The sequence below is a fragment of the Thunnus thynnus genome, chromosome 12 (assembly GCF_963924715.1).
Source record: "Thunnus thynnus chromosome 12, fThuThy2.1, whole genome shotgun sequence".
NCBI classification, from domain to species: Eukaryota; Metazoa; Chordata; class Actinopteri; order Scombriformes; family Scombridae; genus Thunnus; species Thunnus thynnus.
In genome coordinates, this window is record NC_089528.1 from 20,477,130 (window position 1) to 20,490,889 (window position 13,760).

Genomic DNA, 13,760 nt, shown 5'->3' on the forward strand with positions numbered 1-13,760 from the left:
ACAAAACCTAATCCGTCCTTACATTTGCAACATTACTAATCGTAATCAATTCTCTCACATCCCAGCAGATATTGTATGTTGCGCTGCGTTTCTTTGCAAACGGAAGTTTTTTTGTACAATGTCGGGGCCAGCCACTGGCCTTCCTAAATTCTGGCTTAGGGCCAGCTCCTCTGCCTCCGTTAGAGGTGGCGGTGCTGGACCACCACCCGTTTTACGGACATCTGCCTTCTTTCTGTTGGCTGAGTAGAAGTCTGTGTTCATTTAAATAGGATTAATTATTTAACAGAACATGATGTAGATGAGAAGACATTTATGTGTGTGAAACCAGCATTATGTTGGGGATAAAACAACTGCACAGTCAAACAGCCACTTAATATTTACTTTACAATGTAAAAAATGATCAAAATGAGGTACCCCCATGAGATTATGCCGAGGTCTCACCTGTTTGAACAATGTTTTTATATTTTATCCTAAACTGCTGCCAAGTGCGCTTCTCCCTCGCGGGATTGGACCTAAATAAAATAAATTAATAGGCGACCAATCAAGCAGTTTTCCTCTGTAATATTATTGTGATTGCAAAGGACTACATTTAAACTTACGCATTGACCCGAGCAGCGATGTTCTCCCACGCCGTCTCCCTCTCTTTTGCAGCTGCAGCGGTGTTGCACTTCTTTTTGAAAACATGTTCAAACTCGCCGTATTATCGCATTAAGATTTCTAATTCTGGTGGGGCGAAAAACGCAGCCCTCCTCTTCCCCGTTGCCATGGTGACTCGTTGAATCGGGGCTCCATTGATGCTGGCTTTTTATAGTTGTGGTGCACGCGCTTAACTCCAGGTGAAACTACTCCGAGTTGAATAAACTGACTCAAATCAGCTGTTCTGGAACCGGAAACTCAGAGTTTCTTATCTCAGAGTAGATCAACTCAGAGTTCAGGATTAGACTCAGAGTTTGTTGAACCTGCTTTGTGAAACGGACCCCAGATGATAAGAAATTTGCTCTTCACTCACTGCAAGGTAGGGCACAGAGCACAACCCAGGGAAAAACACTTGCAGGTTAACGTCATCAAAAAGTACACAAAGTATAGCTATTCACCATGTTTCTAGGCAACAAGGATGTTACCAGGGTATTTAAAGAACATTGCCACTAATTTGTCCTGATGCCATCAGGTGCAGTTGCAGACTGTTTTGTGCACGATGCATTTGAGTTTATTGCAAAAGAAAGACCTGGCAGTTGCATTAGTTTTTAATGTTGTGTTATAGAGTGCAGGAGAATCAGAAACACAGAGTGTGAGTGCGTCGCTTCTTGCTACATCACATACAGCTATTATCTCGATGGTAATGTTTTGAAAGGTCAGAGGCAACTGAGGTCAAAGCTGAAATCGTTTGAGTTTTGAGCGGTCAGTGGCAATTTCGAGCGGTGCGCCACACCAAGGGCAGCGCTTCTGCCTAGTTGGGCACCACTACTCTCCCCATAGGAAAACAAATGGCACAGCCAGCACAGAGCAGTTTAACTGCTGATGTGGGCACCTTAACTATAGACAACAGGCTCTCACTGCATTTGCTGCAAACAGCAAACAACACAGAAAACAATGAGAAATACATGAGATGGATGATCATGGTAAACTTAATTTACCTGCTAAGCAACAACATTTTAGCATCATCATTGTGAGCATGTTATCATGCTGATGTTAGCCTTTAGCTCAAACCACCACTCACAGAGCTGCTAGCATGGCTGTCTTCTAGCACTGTTTTAGATTAGTCAGTCAGTGTCTAAACACTTCGCTCAACTAGAGACTGAGGACAATCTCCCAGCTTTCGTTGTTATAACTGGATGGAAACAATTACAGAGTTTAAAAAAAAAAAAAATCTGCATTGCAGAACCAATCCAAATTCTTTAGGGGGGGTTCTTCATATTGGGGTGATGACATGCAGTTCATGATGGAAGAGAATGGGGGGGTGTCCTTGATAAAATGTAAGGGGCATAGGTTTGTTAGCGGCCATTCTTGCCTCTGTTCAAGCAACTACCTTGCATTTAGAAATCCCAATACGATCAGTAGGTGGGAAGATCTCTGATTGTCTGGTTTCACAAGACTAGTCTTGTTTATATTTACTTAATAGCCTGCACAGTTGTCAAACAACAATTACTTCCTTACTGTAACAGCTGAAATATTACATGTGTGAGGCTTTCATCTGACAACAGTGATATATAATGTACAGTTTCATCCATATTTCATTTTTGTTTTTTTATTTTTTAGTTCAGTAAGCTTATGTACTTTCTATCAAACTGTCTGTGTTATGATTAACAATGAACTCTGTGTATCATAAGTATGTTAATATACATATGATTTAGATTGCATGTTGATAACTTGATTATATGTTATATGGAAACAATATGTCTGTACATATTTCACTTTGATTAACTGTTTTATTTTACATAAATCATTTTACTTTATGTTTTCACCTTCAACATTTTCAGGAGATATTTTGAATCTTTTTAAGTAAATAATTTTGCTTTTGATCAGTTATATTGTTATTAATGTGTATTTCTACCTGACAATGTCATTATTTTCTTGATTTACAATGGAATAAAGTCAGATCCCATTTATGTTAAACCATGGGCATGTCTCTGTTTTAAATGGTATAACCCTCGCTGATGTTTCTAGGTAATGTCTCAAATTGCAACTGTCTCTGACTTAACGTGAAACAAAAAGAGGAACCTTGAGTTTGCTCTCTTATAACCCAACTTTTCCATCACATTGCAAAACAGCACAAGACTTGACAGACGTTCAAGGTATGTGGCTTGGCACTTACTGTAACTTCTCTCAATAAAATTTAGGGTAACTTGCAAAGTAGTTAAATGCTATCCATATTTTTAATACTTTATAAGGAATTACATTTTGGGAGATCAGAAATTGCTGAAAGGTTATAGACATCTGCTCAATCTTAATGACATTTAGTCAATTTTAGCTTTGTGCTCTTGTTTCCCAGAAAATCTACAATGGCGAACAACTCCACAGTGAGAGGTGGAGGTCTGGACTACGATGACGAAGTGGTATATTTGTGTGATGATTTAAGTCACTTTGCAACCATCAGTGGTGCCTTCTTCATTTTGATCTTCATCTTCAGTGTCACAGGCAACAGTCTCCTCTTATGTGTTGTTTTCCGCTACGAGGACTTGAAAAATGTCACAAATCTGTTTGTCCTGAACCTGGCCTGCTCAGATTTGGTCTTCACCGTCACCCTTCCATTCTGGGCTATCTATCAGCTGCACTACTGGATGTTTGGTGACTTTGCCTGCAAATTTCTGACTGCAGCTTACTTTGCTGGTTATTACAGTAGCATCATTTTACTGACTGCCATGACTGTGGATCGTTTCATAACAGTGGTGTTGAACAACTGGCCGAGCAAACCTGTAAAAAGGACAAGGTGTGCAGTGGGTGCCTGTGTAGCTGCTTGGGTCATCAGCATCGCTGCATCCGTGAGTGATGTTCTCAATGTGAGTGAGCAAAAGAAAACCAACAGCTGTGAGGCTCTCCTTGAGAGTTCTGATATTAACCTGAGCTATTGTCTCCAAGTGTCACTGCTCTTCTTCGTCCCATTTGCCATCATTATTTTCTGTTATTCTGCCATCCTCAAAACAGTTTTGCAGGCTTCAAACAGAAAAAGGTACAGGACTGTGGTGGTGGTGTTATGTATCGTTGCAGTCTTCTTTATCTGCTGGGGACCTTACAATTTGTTTCTTTTTGTTGATACTTTGTATGAACCAAATACAGAATGTTACGACAAACAGTCCGAGATCGCCTATACCATTTTTCGTATACTTGCTTATTCTCACTGCTGTATGAACCCTCTGCTCTACATGCTCTCACAAAAGTTGCGAAGACATCTGATGCATATTTTACATTGTGATAATGTCAGGAGGAGGAACAGGGAGAGAGCTACTGGCAATTCAGCTATTACACCACAAAACTCTGCTGTTATGCTGGAGTTACAAATCAAATAGACATTCACTTTTGAAAGAAAACATTGATTAAATCTGTAAATGCTCTTGTATGATATGGTTTGTATTTAATTTTACCCATGTTTTATTCATTGTAAAGTGTAAAGTGTAATTAGTTTTCTTTTTTAAATCTAAATTTTTAAAAATGTGCCAAGGAAATGGTGAAAATATGTTCAAAAAGCTACAGCATGTCACTATGTATGATAATATATGAGAATGCTTACACTGCTGCATTTTACAGCTTTTTTGAATGACTAATCCTGTGCTGGTATGTATATTTAAATAAAATCCAGTCTAGTTGTTTTCACTTCTTCTTTTTTTTCTGTTTTCTGTTGTGGCAGGATACTAGGTTAGATTTTGAATTATGCAAGTGCTTGTCTCCGGAAAAACTCCGGACACAGTGAAACTGACCATATCAGATTAGCTAAAAAATTTTCTGAGACATACAGTGAGCAGTACCTCTAGTGACACTGCATGCAGGGTAAGGTCTCTTTGACATTTTTTCACTTCACTGAATTATCGCACATTTGTTCATTTATTCATTCATTTTAGGAAGTTATTTATGTAAAAATTGAATGGAAAAACTTGAGAATTTGGAATCAAAATTCAAGAATATGGATCAAAATATAAGAATTTGGAATCAAACTTGACAATATTTAATTAAATTTTGAGAATATGAATTGAAACATGAAATAAAAGTCCGAGATGGGGAAAAAAAATTGAATACACTGAACAGGCAAACCTGTACGTGCATGTATATTAATGAAATAGGTGTCTGCCATGAATTAGTCTTTATTAACAAACCTCAAATAGCGACATTGTTATCAAAGTTGCAGAACAATAGACTGACATTAATCTTATTTGCAACAGCTAAAAAATGACGACATAATTCTCCATTTCCTCAAAATATGCTAGTGATCAGAGTTGTTCTGCTTTTCCGTATAAGCACTGCCCCCTGGTATTGATTTCCCTGAGCTATACAAGTACTGATCAAATTTCACTCAATTATTAAGACACACTGACCTATGACCTGTGTGGTAGGCCAACTTGATGTCAATTAAATACCTGAAACAAAATATGCTGTCAGTATAATGTCATCATTGGGTTGGAGCATGTGTGTTTCATTCTATATTTTTGGGCATTGATTTGATATTCTCAGGTTTTCATATTATTATTATTTCCATATCCATAGCAGTGCATATACTTGATTTTCCACTGATTTTTTTTCCATTAACATTGTCTTAAAAGGCATGACATATACACTGTATTTATTTAATAATTCATGTGAGAATTGTGCATAAATTTGATCTGATTCTAAAGCAGTTTAAAGAATCAATGTCATATCCACATTTCTTTATCAGATAAACTGTCATTTCCTCACAACAACTCAACAAGTAAACAATGGCCTTTAACAGTGACGACTATGGCTATGCAGTCCACCATAACAGCAGTGAAAGCGGCTTTGTGGCACATCATGATGAGATGAAATCAGCCTTTCATCTGTTCTCTGTTGCATGCTGCATCCTTACCTTCTGCCTCAGCATGCCTGGGAATGGCTTCCTCTTGTGGGTCCTTCTGAGGGAACGAGCTTGGAAGACCACATCTGACATCTTGCATGTTCAACTCACAATTTCTGACCTTTGCTTCACTATGACCTTGCCTTTTTGGGCCCACACTCTACTCCATCCCTGGATCTTTGGAGACTGGGCATGTAAAGTCATAGTGGGAGCTTTTTCCCTGGGATTCAGCAGCTACATCCTGTTCCTCACTGCCATGACGCTGTATCATTATGTTGTCGTGGTCCACACTTCGTGTCTGTCTGCTTACCACCCAAGAAAATTCAGTGTTCTTGTTGCTAGCATTGTGATATGGCTGTTTTGTGCTGCTGTAAGCATGATGGAATCAATGTATAGTGGCGCCAGAGATGACAAATTAGGTGAAATAGAGTGTTTATATGGTTCACATATGTCATTTTCTATGGTGCTCTTTGCCATCTACATTGAAATTGTTCTCTTTGTCATACCCCTCAGTATCATTACATTCTGCTATGTGCACATGTGGATAACTATCAAGCAGTGCAGGTTAAGCAGACATCACCGGGCTTCAAGGCTGACACTAGGAATAGCTGTTGGTTTTTTCCTTTGTTTGGCTCCATATACTATTGTGATCTTTATAATCTCCCTGGAGATGCTGGGTGTACTGGACATCACAGCTAATTGGAGCCAGGCAATGCATAATGGGCTGTACTTAATTGACACACTGCCTTACTTCCGCTGCTGCCTGAACCCACTGTTCTATATATTTGGAGCACAAAGGTTTAGGAGATATCTGCCCATGCCATGTAACATTTCATCCCAAAGAAGAGGTGGGAGTCAGAGTCAGTTGAGTTTAATGACAGACACCTCTGTGACCCAACAAGCCTCCGTGTGACCAACAGCAAAATTCACTGAATAATCAACCATGATCACACTTATTATTTAATCTCAAACCCCAATGACTGTATTAATGTTCAGTAAGACCCAACCCTGTTAGATTTAGATGCTGTTGCTATGCTGGTCAAGCTTTCAATTTTTGCACAATACATAATGCAGTTTACAATGAAACCAATGCTACCACTTGAAATTCTTATTAATTTTTTAAAAACAATGTATTCTTGATTTCAGAAAGAGGAAGACAAAAGCAGGCTCCTGATTTCTAGTTGGTGAGTGTTGAAATGACAGAAAAGTGCAAATTTCATCAGCTGTAGCTAGCTAGATAATTAAGTTTATCTTCAGTTGGTTGAAACGGCCATCTGACTCGTTTTAAAAGGAGAATCTTGGAAAAGTAGTTAAATTAGCCCCAGTTTGTGTCTATGGGTTTCTCAAAAAGATTACGCTAACTGTCGATGTTTGAAAACCCAGAATACCCTCACCAGTTACATCTGTGACCCAAATGTATGATAATACATGAAAGACACAAACCAGGGCTTGAGTTAATGATTGGTGTAAATGATATTGTGCTAAAAGACTGAGGCTAAAGCTGCAGGCATGGAAATAAAAAAGCAGCATATTGTTCTTGCATTGCAGAGTATAACTAGTTAATAGAGTTATTTCTTTCTAACATTTTGGCTGCTTAGCTTAAATATTGAAATACTCTCATTTTCCAAGAGTATGCTTTCACTTATGTTACTAGAGAAAAGGCTTCCAGGACTTGGACTAATGATGTGTTTGGCAAACATAATGCTATTTTAGCCAACATTGGTGGGAGCTTAAGTTTCCCCGAATCCACTAAAGAACACGATAGAGCTGCTAACGTTACCCTAAACTCTGATCAGGACAGGAGGTAACAGAGAGCAGTTAGGAACAAGAACACTGATGAATCATTTGACAGAGAACTTTAACTTACTCTTGTAGGTTTGTTTAGAGGTGATCAAAATGATACATAATGAAACAAGATACAGGAAGCAGCAAAAACACTTAAATTTTGGGCTATATAAGCAAGAGGAAGAGTGCCTTCTCTAATGAAACAAAATTCGAGTCTCATCCTGAAAATGAAGCATTTGTATCAAATGATTAACCACAGCATACAGAATGTGCAACATAATTAAAGACTCCATATGTGTTTTTTTAAAAATCTGCAAGTTAGCAATAGAAGTACGATGATTTAAAGGACCGGTGTGTAAGATTTAGTGGCATCTAGCGGTGCCCTCTCTAGAGCCAGTGTTTGGTCTGTCTGTTCTGAGCTACTGTAGAAACATGATGGTACAACATGGCGGGCTCCGTGGAAGAGGACCCGCTCCATATGTAGATATGAAGGGCTCATTCAAAGGTAACGAAAACACAATGATTCTTATTATCATGGGATCATACACTAATTAAAACATACTGAATATTATATTCCATTTCTGCCAAGTCTGCCTGCTAGATGCCACTAAATTCTACACACTGCACCTTTAACAGCACTGAACAAATCAATCCACAAGATGCCAACAATAATAAAAATAAAAAATAATAATAATAAACAGGTATTAATTACTTGATGTCAATTTAAAAAAAGAAAAGAAAAGAATTACAATTGTGAAATTGTGTGATTTATGAGTATTTTGCTTAATATTAATTTTAATGTCATGCCTTGATATCAATGTGATAGTAATTACTTTTTAATTGTTTCTTACTGTGCACAGAAATAGCTGCCAATATTTTCCAGGGCATTGGTGGTCCACAAACTTAACCAACATTTATATCTAACATTTATTGTATAATTAATGTTTTATTGCACGATGTGATTAAATAATATTTGTAAGTAAATCAAGCCTGTATGTTTTGAATTGTGATCCATTAAACACAAATTGCTGAATGTTCATCTGTAGATTAAACTCTTTATTAATTTATGTAAATATACACAATCTGAGGTGAAATAGCTATATTCCCAAGATGGTTTAACTGTTATTTGTTTTGTTTTTTTACTTACACACTGTATTTGCTGCATATCAGATGTTGTATTTTGGTCCACATCTGTTTAGCCCCTATGTCTGGCTCTCTATGTACAAGCACCAATTAACCAGGCAATGTTCCTTGTGCATCCACTGTAACCGCAAATAAAGCAATTCTGAATCTGGTTAATTTATTAACTTCTTCTTCTTCTTTCATTTTTGTTTTTTATACATACATGGTCTGGCCAGTATATTAGGCCACCATTTCCTTCTGGAGTGACCTTGTCCATGTGACACAGAATAAACAAATTAGCTCTCAGCAGCAGGATCCGTAAAATATAATCTATAACAGACTGTGTATTTGTGATTAAAATCATAGCCAGTCAAGTATATCCAGCTCAGCAGTCCATTTCTTTTGCTTTTATTTGACTCAAGAATTCCAACAGTAGAGCAACTTTGCCGCATTATTATATCAGTAATTAAAATATTACAACAGTCTTTTTTCACCCCTTTTTGTGGTCCAAATCTTTTAACTCTATTACATGTAATTTGCTTCTCCTGAGCCCTGTCAGTGTACTTGAACATGGTTGAGTAGCGCGGCCCTGATAGCTCCACGGGGGGTCCAGAGAGGAGTGTATAGGGACAGCTCAGTGGGCCACTGTAACAGCACTCATATCTGTCTCTGGGGGTAGATTAAGCTTAATTAACTAAACCATCCAGCACGCTTGGATGAATGGATACAAGTCAAGGGCAGAGCAGTCACGGGTGTGCTCACACATTCTCTGGCAGACACTGAGAGGATTTTGTGCGTGATATCATCTGTGTGTGTGTAATGGCAACAAAGAAAATTGATACTGTAGCTATAATGATGTTGTGTGTACAAGTCAACAATAATAATGACCTTCATTTAGTCTCTAATGTGTCTTTATAAAAGGCAAGATTCAAGCAGAGACAGAAAATTGAAAGTATGTACTGCAGTTTGGTGAACAGCCATCCAAAAATCCTGCATATGGTTCCTCATGTTGAAACCATTTATGATTTTTAAGACTCATCAGCACTTTCAGAGTCTCAGAAAAGGAAGTGATCAAAACCTCTGATTTTTGTTTTTAATATGTACTTTATAGAGAACAGTATGCAGGAAGTGTGGGCTAAGAATTAGTAACATCTTCGACCACAGAGAAAAAAGACAATCGAAGGCATCCCATTTCTTATCTTCAAGTCAGTGCAATCTCTTTCCCCAGATCATTTTCTCAGCAAATGATGTTGTTGTTCAATCCTGTTTTTAGCCACAAGCTAAACATCTGTTGTTGTTTTCTTACATAGTCTCGGATACTAGCCCTCCCTGGCCCTAACATTCACTCCCTGCTCTTCTTTTCTCCAGGGCAACTCACCCTCCTTTCTCACACTGATATCTCCCTTTAATTCCAGTTATCTATAATGATAATTACTCCAACCATATGTGAATTTAATTGATGCCTTGCAAATGTGTAAATGTGTGTACTTTGTGCATGTTGCTAATAAAGCCTTATTGCTTGTTAATCTGGACTGTCAGGGAAATGCGCACAAATCGATTAAATGTGTCAGCCTTATCATTAAAAACAACTGTTTTATTGAACAAATATAGATGACTTAATCCTCGTATGAAATACACTGGCATGTATGACATTTCACTAATGCACCTAATCCTGATCAAATTTGTCATGGGAGTAAAATGTTGTAAAAAAGGATTAGTTTCACTGTTTAACACACCCTTAACACACATAAATGCACACACGCATGCACACACACACATCACATAAATCCAGGAGGATGTCATGTTTTGAAATCTGTTATAAAAAATATACATTTGATAGGCTTTAAAGAAAACCCATATCTCATGCTGCATCTAGGCCTGTATTTTGCCACTGCAATACTATATTTCTCCACTAGAGGGGACATGAGTATCAGCATAATGCTGCTTGTTTCATTATGACTGGCTTGTTTTAATCACATGTACTCTCCAAGTCAGACACAAAAAATTGAGATAGAGACTTATGTTCTTATAGAGTGACAAAGAGATTATCAGTCCCTACAAAAGAGCTTCACTGCTTTGAAAGCATTTTCATGTTTCTCTTTTTTGAGCGAACAACTTTTTTTGGCAACCGGTGTGTTTTCAAACACACCCACAAAGAACAAATGCAGCCAGTCTCTGCATATCTACGACCATCAGATCTCTCTGTTTTAGGGCTATCCTCTTCTACTTACACCTGCTGTTATCAGATAGAAAAACACAGGGATTAACTGCCATGGAGACTTAATTAACAAATCAAACATCTGGATATTCAGACCTACTGCAAAGACTTAGCTGCCTCTTGTAAGACTGGCCATTTGATGTATCAAACAGTGTGTCCTGATGTTTCCTGCAAAAATTTCCCCATCTGGCTTGTTTTGTATCTTCGCTTTTTTTTTCTTTTCTTTTTTTTTTTTTTACAGCTGCTCTCACTTTGCAACTTTCACTTTTTAATGTCACTCATATCAAAGTATTTCATGTATCTGTTTTGGTTGTTTTAAGGAATTTTGGAGGACAATGACAGAGACGGATCTTAGAATATTTTATTTTTATCATGTTTAATTTTAGTAATTCTGCCTCTACATCAGATGATATATCTCTATTGACATCTGTTCAGTAGTAACATAACATAAAATAACAAAGAAAGAAGGAGGGAAGGAACTTTACTTTCCGCACTGGAAAATTATTTTTGGTTTCACCATGCAACGTCAAAATATAACACAAAACAGGAAAATTGACAATACAGCATCAACAATGCACCAACAAACTTTTTCATTTAAAACACATAAATGCAAAAATACAGTAGAAAATGCAGTACAATAACATAAAATGGGAAAAGGGCTAATTTTTCATGAAATTCAGTAGGCTATGCATTCAGAATCCTAATTACATTTGGCAAGAAAGAAATGCATAACGTAATGTAACAATATGAGTATGTGGCCAAATATTACAGATTCATTACAGCTTAATAAAGTGAAATAGCTATATAACCAGAAGATTTGTTTATATGTTTATTTATTTGTGTATTCATTTATCTATGTATTTATTTTGCATAGAAACTGTATGTGTAAGAACAATAATGTTATATTTCTGTCCACAACCTAATCTAATGTGACCTAAGATTAATGAAACACCTAACTTAGTAATGACACATAACATTATGTTATTAAACAACATTATGCACTGTATGGGGGTATAGGACTGTAATACGTGGACAAAAATTATACATTTAGCCTTTAGTAAAGTAAAATATCTTAGTATATGTTATGCACTATTATTGTTTAATGGATCACAAACTATATATGCTAATATCTTACATTTATGTGGCCAAAAATGACAGATTGGACCATTGACAAAGTGAAATAGCTGTATTCTCAGAACATTTTTATTTACTCATTTACTTGTTATTCTTACAAGCATACATCATAAACTGTATGTCAGAGTATTTCCCCCACATCAGATGATATGTTTCTATCCACATCTGTTTCTAACATAACATAACCATAAAATGTCAGAAAAGGGTGAAAAATGTTGATCACCTCCCAGAGCCCAAGGGGATGTCCTCAAATGTCTCTGTTTGTCCCGATCAACAGTCCACAAGCCAAAGATATTTTTGTTAACCATCATAGAGGACTAAATAAACCAGATAATATTCACATTTGAGAAGCTGAAATCAGAGAATTTGGAAATTTAAAGACATTAAAAAATTACTCAAAACGATTAATCGATTGTCAAAATAGTTGGCGTTTAATTCAATAGATGGCGACTAATCAATTTATTGATTTATTGTTGCAGCTCTAAACATAATATAACAAAGTGCTTTGCAGTATTGTGAATGAAAAGCTTGGATGGTCCCAATGAGAACTGGACCTCCAGAACTGGCAAGACTGTTGAGTGCTCTACCCACTGAGCTAATATCCTACAGACCATGCTTTTTGGCTTACCCTTCCTTATCCTCAGGCTGCACCAGCTGCCGTCTACCTCCGACCACATTCCACGCCCCTGATATGTTGTCCTCTATACCTGCCTCGTCCCTCCTCCTCCTCATTTGTAGGTGTTCTATCCCCTTTTTGGCCGCAACTTTGCAAAAGGTGAACAGAAGTGATTTTCAATAGCACTGTGCATGACTAATGGTGGAAACATGTTAAAATCATCGCAGAAATGTCCTTGGGAAGACAAATGAATTTTCAGCAGAATAATTAACTTAATTAACAAATTTGCATGCATATTCATCAGGGCCATTGAAGTCTTTCCAGCTCAGCTTGATGAACGTTGCTGTGTAATAACCAGCTCATTTACATTCTGCCATCCACTGCCATTTGTGTGGATTACTGAGAAAAGGCAAAGTGTGTGTGTGTGTGTGTGTGTGTGTGTGTGTGTGCATGATGCTAGGGGTACATCATATGTGCACTCACTCTCCTCTTTCTCTTAACATGTAATAGAGAAAGCTTGATGAATTGATTTGACATACTGTTTTGTTGGTTACACACCCCAATTTTGGACCCAGCTGCCTCTCCTTACACACACACACACACACACAAATATATGTACATATTCATACACACATACCTTGCATGAATGTGATTGATATGGGCCTGACTGTGTGTGTGTGTTTGTGTGTGTGTGTGTGTGTATGTGTGGAAGTGCTCTACACCCATATCTCCTTGCATCCTCCTCCTCCCCTCCCTCTCCCCTCACCCCCTTCTCTCTGGTGGGCAGTTCTTGGCACTGATCCTGAGTCGTAAACCCTCCTGGGTTGCCAGACTGTGCGTTGTTAAAAACGTGAGGCCCTGCGTACCCCCTCCCCGTCTCTGCAGGGCAATCTTTAAAGGCAGCAAGGTGTGACGGCACAAACTGGCAGCTTGGCAGCCATGCCTGAGGATACCAACGCTCCGTCAGCCGTGAACGGGCACCATCACATGGGCTCGCCTAACTAATACGCTCACCGTACATGTGCCTTTCTCATGCCTCATCTGTGCCAGTCAGAGACAAAGGAATTCATTAAGATATTTCACATGGCGTTGTTGTTTTGTGATTTTGCTAGGATATAGTTAATTGGGAATTTCACACAAGCTAAGGTAACTGAGGGAGAGATTATCCAAATGAGTTCAGAAAAGTTAATTACACTCACTTGGCTGTATGTGCCCTTGATCTGGTTGGGCAAGGAACAACATGGAAAACTTATTTTACGGCAGCTTGTGCAGGATATTTCTCTAACAATATGTTTTACATTCTCATCATGGATTTTTTCCTGCGATTTAGGTGTCACTGAACGCTGTTACTTCCCAGTAGGTTACTG

General features: G+C 37.9%; 2 protein-coding genes across 2 annotated transcripts; both read left to right on the forward strand.

Annotated features, from left to right (window-relative positions):
- The first annotated feature begins 510 nt into the window (after positions 1 to 510).
- xcr1b.2 (chemokine (C motif) receptor 1b, duplicate 2) lies at positions 511 to 4,301 on the forward strand. Its single transcript, XM_067606247.1, has 2 exons — positions 511 to 2,792; positions 2,990 to 4,301. The coding sequence occupies exon 2, from the start codon at positions 3,000 to 3,002 to the stop codon at positions 4,002 to 4,004; it is 1,005 nt and encodes a 334-aa protein (XP_067462348.1). The 5' UTR covers positions 511 to 2,792; positions 2,990 to 2,999; the 3' UTR covers positions 4,005 to 4,301.
- A 19-nt stretch (positions 4,302 to 4,320) lies between these two features.
- Positions 4,321 to 8,602, forward strand: xcr1b.3 (chemokine (C motif) receptor 1b, duplicate 3). Its single transcript, XM_067606245.1, has 2 exons — positions 4,321 to 4,482; positions 5,363 to 8,602. Exon 2 carries the CDS (start codon positions 5,403 to 5,405, stop codon positions 6,429 to 6,431), a length of 1,029 nt encoding a protein of 342 aa, XP_067462346.1. The 5' UTR covers positions 4,321 to 4,482; positions 5,363 to 5,402; the 3' UTR covers positions 6,432 to 8,602.
- The last annotated feature ends 5,158 nt before the right edge of the window (positions 8,603 to 13,760 follow it).